This window comes from Rhipicephalus microplus, chromosome 7 (genome assembly GCF_043290135.1).
Source record: "Rhipicephalus microplus isolate Deutch F79 chromosome 7, USDA_Rmic, whole genome shotgun sequence".
NCBI classification, from domain to species: domain Eukaryota; kingdom Metazoa; phylum Arthropoda; class Arachnida; order Ixodida; family Ixodidae; genus Rhipicephalus; species Rhipicephalus microplus.
Genome location: NC_134706.1, coordinates 13,144,413 through 13,157,977, shown reverse-complemented (window position 1 = coordinate 13,157,977; position 13,565 = coordinate 13,144,413). Strand labels below are relative to the sequence as shown.

General features: G+C 44.7%; 1 protein-coding gene across 9 annotated transcripts in view; it reads left to right on the top strand.

Annotated features, from left to right (window-relative positions):
- The window catches only part of LOC119180134 (protein tweety), a 44,280-nt gene that overhangs the window by 24,225 nt on the left and 6,490 nt on the right, over positions 1 to 13,565 (top strand). For 3 of the 9 annotated variants that reach the window (XM_075868685.1, XM_075868684.1, XM_075868686.1), the window contains exons 11-13: positions 8,515 to 8,654; positions 10,532 to 10,633; positions 12,878 to 12,929. In XM_075868685.1, coding sequence (XP_075724800.1) covers positions 8,515 to 8,654; positions 10,532 to 10,633; positions 12,878 to 12,929 — 294 coding nt within the window. Of the gene's footprint in view, positions 1 to 8,514; positions 8,655 to 10,531; positions 10,634 to 12,877; positions 12,959 to 13,565 lie in introns of all 9 variants that reach the window. The other 6 variants (XM_075868681.1, XM_037431279.2, XM_075868679.1 and 3 more) reach the window with 2 other exon arrangements.

The window sequence follows — 13,565 nt, the reverse complement described above, 5'->3', positions numbered from 1 at the left end:
TAATTGATGCATAGTTAGACCTGATTATAAAAGTTGTATCTCGCATAGTAGTGTAAAGCTTCATGATATTCGATTATTCATTCTAAATGTATATCAGTGGTGCTCCAACTGCGGCAATTACGCCATTTTGCTACCATCCCATATCGCTGTGCCTTGCTGTGCACAATACAGTACAGCTTGCACCAACTTCACCGGAGTTAACTAGTCCACCACACATCCCCACATACGCTGTGATTTGCAGTGAAGCCAGAATGTGACACTCTTTCGTGCTAAGAACATGATTAAAGGCGCCCTGCAATGCTTTTTGAGCACGGTCAGAAAACGCTGCCAATCGGTAGTCCAGGCTCCCGAGAACACGCGAGCCAAATGTTATAGCGCAGCATGCTGCCTGGAATTCACGATGAATTCTCAGTCAACTAAAAACTTCTCTCTCCTCTCTCGACAAATGATGCTACAAGCTGAAAAATTCCTCCTCGCAGCCATTGTTTCGGCCATTAGCTGATTAAAGCACGCTGATTAATGCCGCGCTCGGTTGTTAGTGCGGCTACCGCTGGAGGCCGTGACTTGTTTATTTATTTATTTATTTATTTATTTAAATACCCTAAAGGCCTCGAGAGGCATTACATAGGGGGGGATACTGTTAAAAACAAGGTATACATCAATTCATATAAAAGGAACACACGCAGCGATCAGACATAACTAGGTAAAAGGTACATTTTATGACAAGGATGTAACGCATGGCTCATTTCACATCTCCAGTACATTTCAGGGGAGACGCGGGTCGAAAAGTCGCGTTTTTTTTCCAAATTTCACCTTTTCTGTTTTTTGTTGCTTTATCATCTTTATACATTATATTTTGACATCTGAAAATATCACAGCGAAATAAGCATCAGAAGTCAGTGAAAAACGCGTCTGAGTGAGCGGCAGTGACGCGCGGCATCACGAAATTTACACAAAACGGGCTGCTGTTCGCGTGCTCGCGGGGCCGCGAAGAGAGCTGTCCGCCATATTGCGGCCGCTGGCTCGTGTAGAGTTGTCCTTACTCTCCACGATCCCGGTTCTTGAAGTCTCGTACGTTCACGAAAAATCTAAAAAAAAGCAACAAAAACAGTCTTTTCCCGCCGTTTCAAACCGCGCGCCACTAACGCAGGGCCGCCATTGGCTGACAGCACCCGTGTTTTCTTGCCGTAGTTCGCTTCACTGTTTTCCGGAGTTATTTTTCGCTGTTTTCGTGCGATGGCAAGCCCGAAAAAGGCCGTTGCCGACCATCGGAAATACAGAAGTAAGAACGAGTTCAGAGGGAAGCGGCGGAGGACGTACAAGAAAGCCACCGCCAACGAAAATGTCCGCGACGGGCCAGCGGCCGGTAAGCCTAACATCGACCACGGCAACGTCGACCATGGCAACTGCGACGACGAGATCAACGCTGCAGTGAATTTTGTGAGTGCATCGCAGAAAAAGATCGCGTTATTCGAAAACGACGTCAGGCCGAATGCCGATCGTGCCGAAAGCGTAGTGCTGTGCGAGTTGGGTGCATTGACGGCCGTCGTCGCAGGCGCGGCATGCCCCGTTTGTCACGAGAGTAAACTCGCAGTTCGGGCACCGAATAAAAAGCGGAAAGGCCTTTCGGCGTTTCTGGAGCTACACTGCGAGAATGCGGAGTGCTCGGAGAGCATCCTTTCGTCCGCGTACTCGTCGAAGCGGGTCGCGTCAGATGGCGGCCGCGGTGCAAGCAGAAGCTACGACAGCGGGAGTTCGCGTGACGCCTTTGCCGTGAACCTGAAAGTGGTGCTTGCAGCGCGTGCCGTCGGTATCGGGCATGAGCAACTTTCACGATTTTGTGCAGTAGTTGGATTGCCAAACCCTATGCACCATAAGACCTTCCATGCTATCGGCAAAAAGATTCACAGTGCGGCAGTGAAGGCTGTCTGTGAAAACATGCAAAGGGCACGCAGCGTCACCAAAGAGGTGGCTGGTAACAGTGACGTGCCAGTCATGTTTGACGGCACATGGCAAAAAAGAGGCCACAAAAGCCACAATGGTGTGGGAACTGTAGTGTCCTTGGACACTGGTTTGTGCCTGGACTATGAAGTGCTTTCCAACTTCTGCCTGGCGTGCAGTTTGCATAACGACATGGGAGGCGATGAAGAAACATGGCAGGCGTTTCATCATCCCGTTTGTGAGAAGAATTGCGACTGTTCTTCGCATGCCATGGAGGCCGAAGCTGCAGTGCGCATTTGGCAGAGGACTGTGGACTATGAGACACCCCTGCGGTTCACCATCTTTTTAAGCGATGGAGACAGCAAGGCCTACAACGGGGTCTGTGATGCCAACGTGTACCCTGACACTCCAATTGAAAAAGAGGAGTGCACCAACCACGTGGCGAAACGTCTGGGCACCGGCCTGCGGAAGCTGCCAACGCCACTTCCACGAGGGGAGAAGCTGAAGGAGACCACCATCCAGAAGCTTCAAACTTACTTTCAGGTGGCCATTGTGAACAATCGGGGAAATGTCCACAAGATGTACACTGCCATATGGGCCTCATGTTTGCACTCGTGCTCAACAGACGGTGCTGGAAGTCACAAGTTCTGTCCTGCAGGCCCAGACTCGTGGTGCAAGCACCGACGTGCTGAGGCGCAGGGCCAGCCTGCACCGTGCCACACCCCCCTCCTGACCAAGGCCCAGGGTTTGGCAGTCCTCCCAATCTACAAGCGTCTCACAGATGCGAAGCTGCTTGCCCGGTGCCTCCACGGCAAGACACAGAACGCGGCCGAGTCCCTGAACAGCAAAATATGGCTGCTGTGTCCAAAGACCCGGTTTGCTTCCCGGACTGCTGTGGAAACAGCCACAGCCATTGCAGTCCTGTGGTTCAACCGGGGCCACGCGAGCTTTGAAAAGGTGCTGGAAGAGCTTGGGGTGCTTCCTTCGGAGGCCCTGGTTACCCTCAGCGACCGCCGAGACAGCATGCGCATGCACAAGATGAATGTGCGTCAGACCGCTGAGGCGAGGGCACACCGTCGCAGTGCAGCCAAGAGGGCCCGGGTGGAAGAGTCCTGCCGCACCAGCCGGGAAGGGAAAACCTACGGTGCTGGAGAGTTTTAGACAACTGATATTCCCTCTGGACATGTGTGTATGTGTTCAGCACAAGTTTCGTGCTACTGCGTTTTTCATTTTTGTAAATACAGACTTTCAAACTTTCAAACGCGTTTTTCTCATTTCGCAATTTTGGCCAATTTGCATTTTTTGCGGGAAGTGTTTCGGGCACTTAGAATGGTCATACGACGACGAAATTTGGCACACACATTGAGGAGAGTGCGTAGGGTGCCGATATCTACTTGAATCAGCACAACCTATCAGCTGTAAATATCTATTAATAAATTTAATGGTGGTCGAGTGGAAAAAAAAGGGTAGTTTGCTACACAGATGTTTTTTTCATAGTTTCAAAGTTGGAGCACAATTTCTAGCTAGATATCGGCACTCTATGGCTAATAGGGAGCAAAAGGAGCCATTGAACAACTCTCTGCATGAACATTTAGTATGCGCGAAAGTTCCCGGAAAACTTATCAAGTTTCACCATTACTTGAAACACAACTCCCAAACTATTGCACTTATGTAAAAACTGATTACAGATTTGGAATCAGGAGGAAAAACTGCATCAGTGGTCCAATTTCTGAAGCTCTAAGTTGAATAACAAAAAAAAAGTGCTTTCGAGGAGCGTCTCCCCTTCAATTCCAGGAATCTGCATGGCACTAGTTCTTCATCGTTTCACTAATACACGAGATATAACAACAGGGTAAGATATAGCAGCAGTAGACATATTACATATCAAGAAATGTACGCAGCACTGATTGGAATGCAGACGGATCATTTATCATCGCAATCTCGCTGGGAAGCTCGTTCCACTCGGTTACAGATAACACAAAAGGGGAATTTTGGTACTTTTTGGTCCTTGCAAATATGGACGACACTTTACGAGCATGGTCAGTGCGATTGGACACATAATGGGCAGGGAAAATATGAGCACATGAAAAAGGTGTAATACCATGATACAGAGAGTGAAAAAAGGTCAAGCGGAAGAATTTACGACGAGTGTTAAGTTCTGGAAGATTAAGAATCTGTTTTAATGCTGAGACACTTTGGTATGGCGAGTACGAGTGCAAAATGAAGCGGGCAGCCTTGTTTTGAATGGATTCAATACAGTCGGACAGTATAGCTGTGTGAGGGTTCCAAATAATTGAAGCATAATCGAGGGTTGCACGGATGAGGGTAGTGTAAGCGCGAAGTTTAGTTTCGTGGTTTGCGAGATGTAAACGGCGCTTAAGGAAGCCAAGTTTCTTTAGTGCCTTGTTTGTTACGTGTTCAATATGCATGGCCCAGTTTAAATCAGGGGTAAATATCACGCCAAGATACTTGAAAGAAAAGGTTCGTTTAATATTCAAACTGCATAACATGTATCGATTTAATGGAGTATTTGGATTCGAAGAAAATGACATGACCTTTGTTTTATCTGTATTAATTTCCATTTTCCACGTGTGGCACCATTTAGCCAGGGTATTTAGATCGCTTTGCAAAATAGCTACGTCATCAGTGCATGTGATCTGTCTATAAATTATACAGTCATCGGCAAACAGTCGAATTGTTAAAGTTATATTGTTCGCAATGTCATTAATATATATCAAGAATAACAAAGGCCCTAAAACTGATCCCTGAGGTACTCCTGACTTAACGACACAGGAACTGGAGAGATTATTATTTATATTTACTTTTTGAGAGCGACCAGATAGAAATTCCTGAATCCAGTGGGTAGTTTTTATGTCTAACTTTAGGCAGTTTATTTTTTGGAGGAGCCGTATGTGGGGAACACGGTCGAAGGCTTTAGAAAAGTCGATAAATACAGCATCTGTGTAAACCAATTTGTGCAAAGAATCATGTAAATCCGTAGATAATTCAAATAACTGTGTCTGGCAAGACCGCTTGTACCTGAACCCATGTTGATTTTCGAATAACACTTTATTAGTATTAAGATGTCTCATTATGTGGGAGTATATTATATGTTCGAGGAGTTTACAACAAATTGATGTGAGTGAAATCGGGCGGTAGTTTTTTGGACTTGAGGGATCACCAGATTTATAAATGGGTATAACGTGACCAGATTTCCAATCGTCAGGGACGCACCCAGAATCAAGCGATTGCTGAAAAATTAAGGACAATAAAAACGATGATACGTGACTAGTTAATTTTAGTGGTTTTGAGCTGATGCCGTCAGGTCCAGGGCTGGACCGAAGCGGAAGTCTAGCAATTGCACGTGATACACCTACTTCCGTTACGATAATGGGCTCGCTTGGGCAAGTAATTGGAGTAGGAGTGACGGAACAGGACTCGTCAAGAGGTGGTTCTTCTGCAAAAACTTCGCTAAAGACATTGTTTAGAACCTCGGCACATTCAGAGGTGGGTACAATCGACCCATTTGCGTCTTTTAATGTTATTATAGTGTCCGTATCCTTAGGGTTAAGAACTCGCCAAAACTTTTTCGGATCAGATTTTAACAGATTCGGCAGCGTATCATTGAAATAATAATCCTTAGCTTCTTTAATAGCTTTTTCTGACTCCCGAGCTAGTTCTTTATACCTATTCCAAGTGTGGTGACTGTTAATTTGCGAAGCCTTTTTGTAAGCTCTTTTCTTTTTGTTTAGGCAACTTTTAACCTTCTTTGAAAACCAGGGAGCACTTGTTTGTGATGTGAAGGAAACCACAGGAATGCACGTATTTTCAATTTTTTTAAGGAAGTCCCGATATATTATCCAGTTTTCATTTGTTGTATGATTGCTAAATTCGTTCAGAAAAGAACACAAAAACTCGGTTAACATGCAATTAATTTTTTCAATATCTGCTTTTTTGTAATTTAGTATGCGTTTAGGCTTTATTTTCTTGTTAAGGAGAGGCAGAGGGTGGGAACAGTGTACTACTCTGTGGTCACTAATTTCATCAAGGACTTGGACTACAACGTTTGTTGGATTGTTTGTAAAAATTAAGTCGAGGATGTGATGGCCGCGCGTCGGTGCAGTTACCATTTGAGTTAGGTGAAATAGTTTTAAGGTACGAAGGAAGCGAGATATTTCAAGTCCGACAGACATTGATAGCGATGATGGTGTGACCCAGTTAATGGAGGGGTAATTGAAATCACCGCCAAGCAGCAAGACACACTGAGGAAATTTGTTAAAAATTAATTCTAGTACATGGGTTAGGCGATCAACAAAATCTGGTTTGCTGTCAGGCGGCCGATAGCAGACCCCGATAACACAAGTGCAGCCATCAAATTGGGTTTTTACGCAGAGTAGCTCGAGAGTGGTATCAATAGTAACAAGGGAGGGTTGATAAGAGTTTCTTACAGCTATTAAGACGCCACCGCCCCGAGACAAAGTTCTATCTTTACGGAAGACCGTGAAATAATCTGGAAGTGATAGTTCACAATTGCGTATGTCTTCACGGAGCCATGTTTCAGTGCCTAGAATTATATCAGCGGAGCATGCGTGACCTACTGAAAGCAACAAGTCAACTTTATTTATAATGCTACGGAAGTTAGCGAGAAGAATAGATAGGTTATGAACTTTTGTTTTTCTAGGCTTGAATCGGACAGCTTGTCAATCCGTGATGGGAATTTTCGGAGGGTCTGCCTGAACTACTCTTGCGGAAACCGCGTCATAGTGGTATATGTGTCCTCTGAGCTTCAGTTTGTTATACCGTATGCTGTAGCGTTCATCCTTCTCTTTGTTCTGTTTAGCGAAATTGCGGAGCATTTTCCTTGCGAACTGTATTTTAGGGGAGAAATCTTCCTCGAGCCAGACTTTAGGTTCAGTGTTTTTGAGTTTATTGGCATTTCGAAGAAGGGAATCTTTCGTCTTGAAATTCAAGAACTTTATTATCAGTGGGCGCGTAAAACCAGGACGAGGCTGCCCAATTCGATGCGCCCGTTCAATGTCACCGGGTTGCAAGTTTATTTTTAGTTTCGAGGAACAGAAATCCCTGACTAATTTTTCGCTAGCCTCATAGTCCTCTTTCTCCTCTTCCACTAAACCTTTAATTAGCAAGTTATTTCTTCGTGAACGATTATTTAAGTCATCGACAACACCTTCAAGGTCACCATTAGTCTGCGACAAAGTCATTTTAAATTCCTCAAGTGTGTCATTCACTGCTTTGACGCCCGTGCCTATTTCAGGTACTATAGGTAGTTTTTGTTCAACTGCGCAAACTCGGGACCTAATGTCAGCAACATCCCGTTAAATTTCGTTTAAGGTTGCTGTAATGGCGTCAAAGTTCTTTTTGTTAGTTTCAATGCATTCTTTCAGTAGAGCATACACATCATCTACTCTGGGGCCTGGATTGGCTTCAATATCTCCAGCACAGAGCAAAAGCAACGTTAGGCAGATTAAAAGTGCTAGAGAGGGTTTGGGGCACAAGACACACAGAAGGCGGGACTCTGCATAAGGGCGTTGAGCATCCGCTATCTTTTTTTCTGCAGCAGTTTCTAAAGCTTCCGATACGAACCCTGTAGGTTGCAATGTCAACCCCCATGACACAAGAGACCAGGAGTGTAAGGCAAAATACAACAGTGGGGAATCAGCAGCCACAGAAAAGGGTAAAAAAAAATAAAACAAAAACAACTAGGGTTCTAGTGCCTACCTATAACAAAGCAGGAAGGTGGTTGATTTCTGCGCTGCGTGGCCGCATATCCCGGAGGGTCAGGGGCGAGCAGTCCTTTTATGCTGAGCGGTGGCGCTGCGACAGCACTTAGCTCTCCTTGGTCTGTGACGTCAGACAGCCGAGACGATGGCCCTTCCCTATCACCTTCCAGGCAAGAGCAGCACGACGCACGGGCAGCAGGCGGTGATGATGGCCGATATCTATAACAAAGCAGGAAGGTGGTTGATTTCTGCGCTGCGTGGCCGCATATCCCCTTGTCCATGCATGCGTGGGCGATCATCCTGAAAAGCAGCATATTTGAAACAAAAAAACAGAAAAAGTGCTCAAGGTCACAAGGCACACGCGATGTATTTTTTTTTTACCATGCCATCTCCCTCCCTGCTTAGCTTCCAGTGCATTCGTCGGGACCAGGGATGAGAGAATGCAATTTCAACGTGTGACTAATCTCTGTATCTCCACTCGCACTAGACGGATTCAAAATATTTTTGCTTCGGTGAACTTGTGAGGCAATTGACTCCTTCAGTGAATCCATTCTGTTTTGTCTGCTCCAAGCGGGCTCCGAAACACAGTTCATCATGCTCCAAATCTGCTCCTGAACTGACTTTTCCCTGCTTTGAAAATCGCTCCAAATGCTAAACTGGCTCGACCACCACTGATATACCTGATCACACATATATTATATGTGTAATACCATGTTAATAGTAAAACTCGTAATTTGCCGCATTAGAACTTCTTTAGAATTCGTTATAAGTGATACTTTACGGTAATTGATAATTTGTTATATTAACGTTGCACTTTACCCCTTGCCCCCAGGTTCACTCTTTGCTGGGTCAGCTGGGCCAGGAACTCAATGGCAGTCAGAGTGCGCTCGGCAAGCTTGGCCAGCTGCTCGACTGCCGCCCGCTCAACCGCGAGTATCATCGCGCCATGGATGCCACCTGCACTGGCCTCTTGTGAGTGCCCCTTTCTTACCCCCTATGTCATTCTCTCTCTTTTTATCTGTTTACCAACGTAAATATTGAAAGGCATTGATACGGGTTGGCGCAGTGAAGAAAGCTACAGGATGCATAAAACGTGCACGGATGTGCAGCATTGCAGAGACTGAGGGCCGGGCACGTTGGTATGTAGTCTTTCAAAAAAAAAAAAGAAAAAAATAACTGGAAAAGTATGGGTGTGCAAATATTTGAACTATCATATATTTTTCTAATAATGTTTGCTATTCGATTCGAATCGCATCGGAACCTTTGCATTCAAGGCATTCAAATTTTCAGAAAATATGATGGTTTATAATAATAAAATACTGAATACAGTGACCAAAAATCAGATGCAGTGTGCTTGTTGTTACTTATCGTGGCGTCAACGCGTGGAACTGCTAGCCATTTTCACCATTGCTTTGAGTGGCTTTTGCGCGAGGGCCTTGGCTGGGGTGCCTCAATACTCCTCCTTCAGTGGAGGAGAAGGAGCATCGGGGCACTCCAATCCTGGCGAGCGAGTTCGCTGCTGATGCGGGAAGCACTCGTCCACGGTTGTGAAGAGCCAGTGGACACGGCGAATTGTTGCTCGCGGCAGAGCACATTGCGGCTGCTTCGCTTTCACATATTCGCTACCGTAATATTCTTGCCTGCAAAGTTGGGATTCGTCTTGTACATCGGCACTGTGAGCGGAGTTAGGCCTAGCTGGTCACGGTGTGCATGGCAGCGGTGCCCAATGTCTCAAACTACCTCGTCCTCGATCGCAGGTATATTGAGTCATTTCATTATTATTTTGTCTCTAGGTTTGAAGCACTGATAAGCAGAACCGTTAGCTGGGAGCGCCACGAGTTGATGCTGTATACAGTCTCTCCGACATGCTCGTCTGCTATGTTAGCAACGAGTGTGGTGCATAATTGTAATCTTACAATTGAGGTTACGCTTGCAGCTGATAACTGAAGCGTAATTATTGACTTGTGAACACAAAATGAGTGCGAACCTGTTATTAAGTAGCATGATTGTTAACAGCCGTGACCTCGCAATGCACAAGCAGCAGATGACTCTTTTTCGGAGAGATGATCGACCAATGGTGATGTCTGCAAGAGCAACATGTCGGGACGCGGCCAATTGGGGGCCTTGAAACGAACGCTAAAAATTTTCTTTTTTTATGCTTGTTTCTCAATAGAGTACCTAGCTGCATGATGCAAGAAACTTGAAGACGAATAAACACACTTTTCGACGAGTCGAAAACGGCAGTGCCCGGCTGCGCCGTTGCGGAGCTGTAAATTTTTTGGGAATATAATTTAGAATATGCTTAAAAGTTCTCTTTAATTTTTTTTCTGTAATTTTGCTTTGAAGCATTCGTAAAACACTTGAAAAATATTCAAAAACTATTCAATTTGATTTGCACTCGAACGTTACTATTTGAATTTGCATCACACTCAGAATTTTGCTATTAACACAGCTCTAGCGAAAAGGCACAGATTAGCAAAAAAAACTGACTGAATACTGCTGCATTTTGTCATTTCCTGTTTTCGCCTTTCTTTCTCTCATTAAGATGGATCGGTACTGTTGCGAGCAATCTTCAAGGTCAGGCACCAATCATGTGTCACTTTCGGCGAAAGGTGACGACAGTGTTCTTTCTTCAGTTTCGTTATTGTAAACAGCTGTCTCAGTGTCTTTCCAGGCATTTGCAACGGTTTTGTTCCCATTTCAAAAGTAAAATTTCACATCGTGTCTCCTTCCTCTGGGCCTGTATATCACCCGAAACTCTCCTGTCTGTGCGGTCTAATATTATCTCTCAGCGAGCCTTGAAAGGCACCTAGCCATAGCTGTCGTTTTGGATCTCGTCTTGTGTGCAGGGAGGGCACGGCCTTCATGCTGGCTTCTGCCCTCGGGGGCGGACTGCTGTTCACGGTGCTTATCTGGGTGGCCTCTCACACGTGGATTCACATTCGACAGAGGTGAGAGCTTGCGGGGCCACATTCCACGGAGAGAACAATTAACTGTGCTGAGCTCTGCACCTTAACAATGTTGATTACCACAGGTTGAACCCTCTATGACAATGGTCGCTAGATCGTTTAATGTGCAATATTGCCTCATTTGTACTTCGTGTTGCGCTGAAACCTCATAATAACAAAGTTATATCTTAAAAGGAAGTAAGTTCATTACATCTGAAAAGTAGCTGTAAAGGTGAATCCCAATACTGTATTTATTGAAAGACATTCTTTATTTACTTTGTTATAACCGATATCTTAATATATCCCTATTTGTTATATCGAAATTTGAGTGTAGTTTGAATTCTGCCTGCTGCTAGTGTAGTGCAGTTGAATTGGAATATTCAATGAGGTGACAAAAGAAAAACTCACTCAAGGGCTAATTCATAAGTGCTAAGTTTGTGTGGCGCAGATAAACTGATTGAAGAAGGAACGCGTAATGATGTCAAAGTGGTACTTGTCAACAGTGCAAACAGTTCGAGTCTACGCCATCCTTTATGTTCCTTCTCATCTCTGTTGCTTTACACTGCACTAACTCTGATGTAGGCAGGTGCTCTTTGAATTAACTGAAGAAAAAAGAAAGATAGATGTGAAATAACAAAATTAAAGAAAATAACCTTTTTTCTCTCTCTCTATTATTGTTTAGTTCGCTTGGTTATGGAAAGAGCTTTTTTAAAGACATATTTTGTGTAGACAACACATGTTCATTGTGTGTTTTGTTTTGATAGCCAGCAAAAATAGAGGCATGCATATCAAAGCTTTATTATCTAAGCCCCAAGCAAAGGTATCTCAGGGAACCACTATTCTTTATTGGGCAAGCCCTATATATAGTGAGCTCGTCGGGTGATATACATTGTTTAGCCTCTTCCTAATTAATCTTGGTCTCTGATTTGATTGAAAAGTTCTGTAATTGTAATTTTTTGGTGTTTATACCCCTAAAAAAAGTTCAGTGTCACCTATTACTACCTAATTAGCATTTTTTTAACAAACTTTTCTAGGCTCACTGATCTATAACAGGCATCAGTTTCATCTCCTATTACTGAATCATTACCTTGACACCATTTTCAGTGTTTTTATGTTTCAAAAGGTTTCTGTTATTTCCTTTACCAATAGCATCTCTTAAAACATAACATTATTTTTTAAGATTATACCCTTGAAGAGCACTCAATTTCATGTCTTATCACTACCTCATTAGTGTATCTTTGAACACAACTTTCAGTGTCTATCCCTTGACTGATTTTCTCAGTTCCCTGTTTCATTTTCTTACCATTAGCCCATCGTGTAACTTTTTCTTGCCTCCTCAAACCTTGCCACTGCTGGCCAGATATGTGCCATTATTACTGCCTACTGTGTTCCACACAGCCATTAGAGGCTATAGTCGTTTCGATACTGGCAAGGCAAAACACTGCACCTCGCTGTTTCGTTTGTGAACTTACTATAGGGACAATCCATGTTCTTAACACTATAGGGACAACCCATGTTGCTTAAAGTTGATCCATGTCTGCCTAACTCTAATAGATTAGGCAACCTTAAAGTGATTTGCTTTCAGCACAGGTTAAGTTGAGCACACTACTATGTGTTATCTGTATGTGGGGAGTTTTCAAAGCTGCTGTAAACATGTAAGCATGGGCTGCAGTTTTTAATCCTTTCTGGTCAAAATATTCGTTTACGAATTTTAATGCCTTAAGTGGAACGTTGCTGTATGGGGAACTTTCGACGTGTGAAGGAGACAGCAGCCACCACTAACCTGAGAAATTAGATTTCTACCGTTTGCTGATATTGTGTTTGAGCTGGGTCTTTGAAACATCGCATAAAGCGTGAAGAACTCTTGGTCAGGGCACAGAAACAATGTCTAGATTGTGTGGCCATTTGTATACGCACTCGTGATTGAGACAGAAATGGAAGCTTTTTTATGTGATTTGCAACGTAGTGATCTTTTACAGATGACTGACTCATATTGTGAAAAACTGCTGATATTCATTTCTGTTACTTGTACTTGGTGTTTCGTTGACCGGTGTGACTTATAAGTTGTTTCAAGTACGAAACTCAGACCAGAAAGGGTTAATTTGTCACCGAGCGCTTTTCGGTCGAGGGTTTCTTTGTTTCTTTTTCGAGGGCCCTCGAAGCGATGCGCGCGCCTGTGTCTCTGTTTGTGTGTGGGTGCCCCAGTGCACACTGCCCCCCGTTGCGGGGGGGCCGGCTGATGCGCAGGCGGCCGCGAGATACCGTGGACGAGGAGGATCCCTTCCTGCCCCCCTCCGCGGTGGGTGCGCCTCGACGCAGCCGCGACACGTACGCGACCCACCTTCCCGTGCCCTCTATCTCTCTCGCTCTCATTCCCTCACCACCGGCTTTCCTAAACTCGCCGCTCTGTCGAGTTCTGTGTGTTTGTGTCCGTTCTGGAAAACCTCTCAACACGCTTGGTCACCCACCTCTGCTTGCCTGCCTTGCCTGACTTGTCCGTGTCTTGGGCGCACCCCGGTCTAACCAACTTTGCAGACGGGAAGCGATCTCACTCGATCACGCTAAGTACTGCGGCACTAACATGTAGTGCGAACTTAAATACCGTGCCATGACATACGGAACACTATTTCATTTTTTTTCGTATTATCATTCTTGGCATAGTTTATGGGGGAAGGGGGGGCTCTTGGCGAATTTTCAGATGGCCAATGACTGTATATGTTGTGCGAAAAGCTGAGATGTGTTGGCTGACTGACAGAATTGACCAATGAGAAAGAATCGGTGCAGAATAGTATTCTGTATTTCATGGCATGGTATAGGGCCCCCTGCCTTTGCTGGGAGTAGCAGTAACCTCCCCAAATGTGTAGCACCGACTGCGGAAGTTCACTGAACACATAGGCCTCGGAGAAGTGAGACTTTCTTGACTCAGACGTACGAA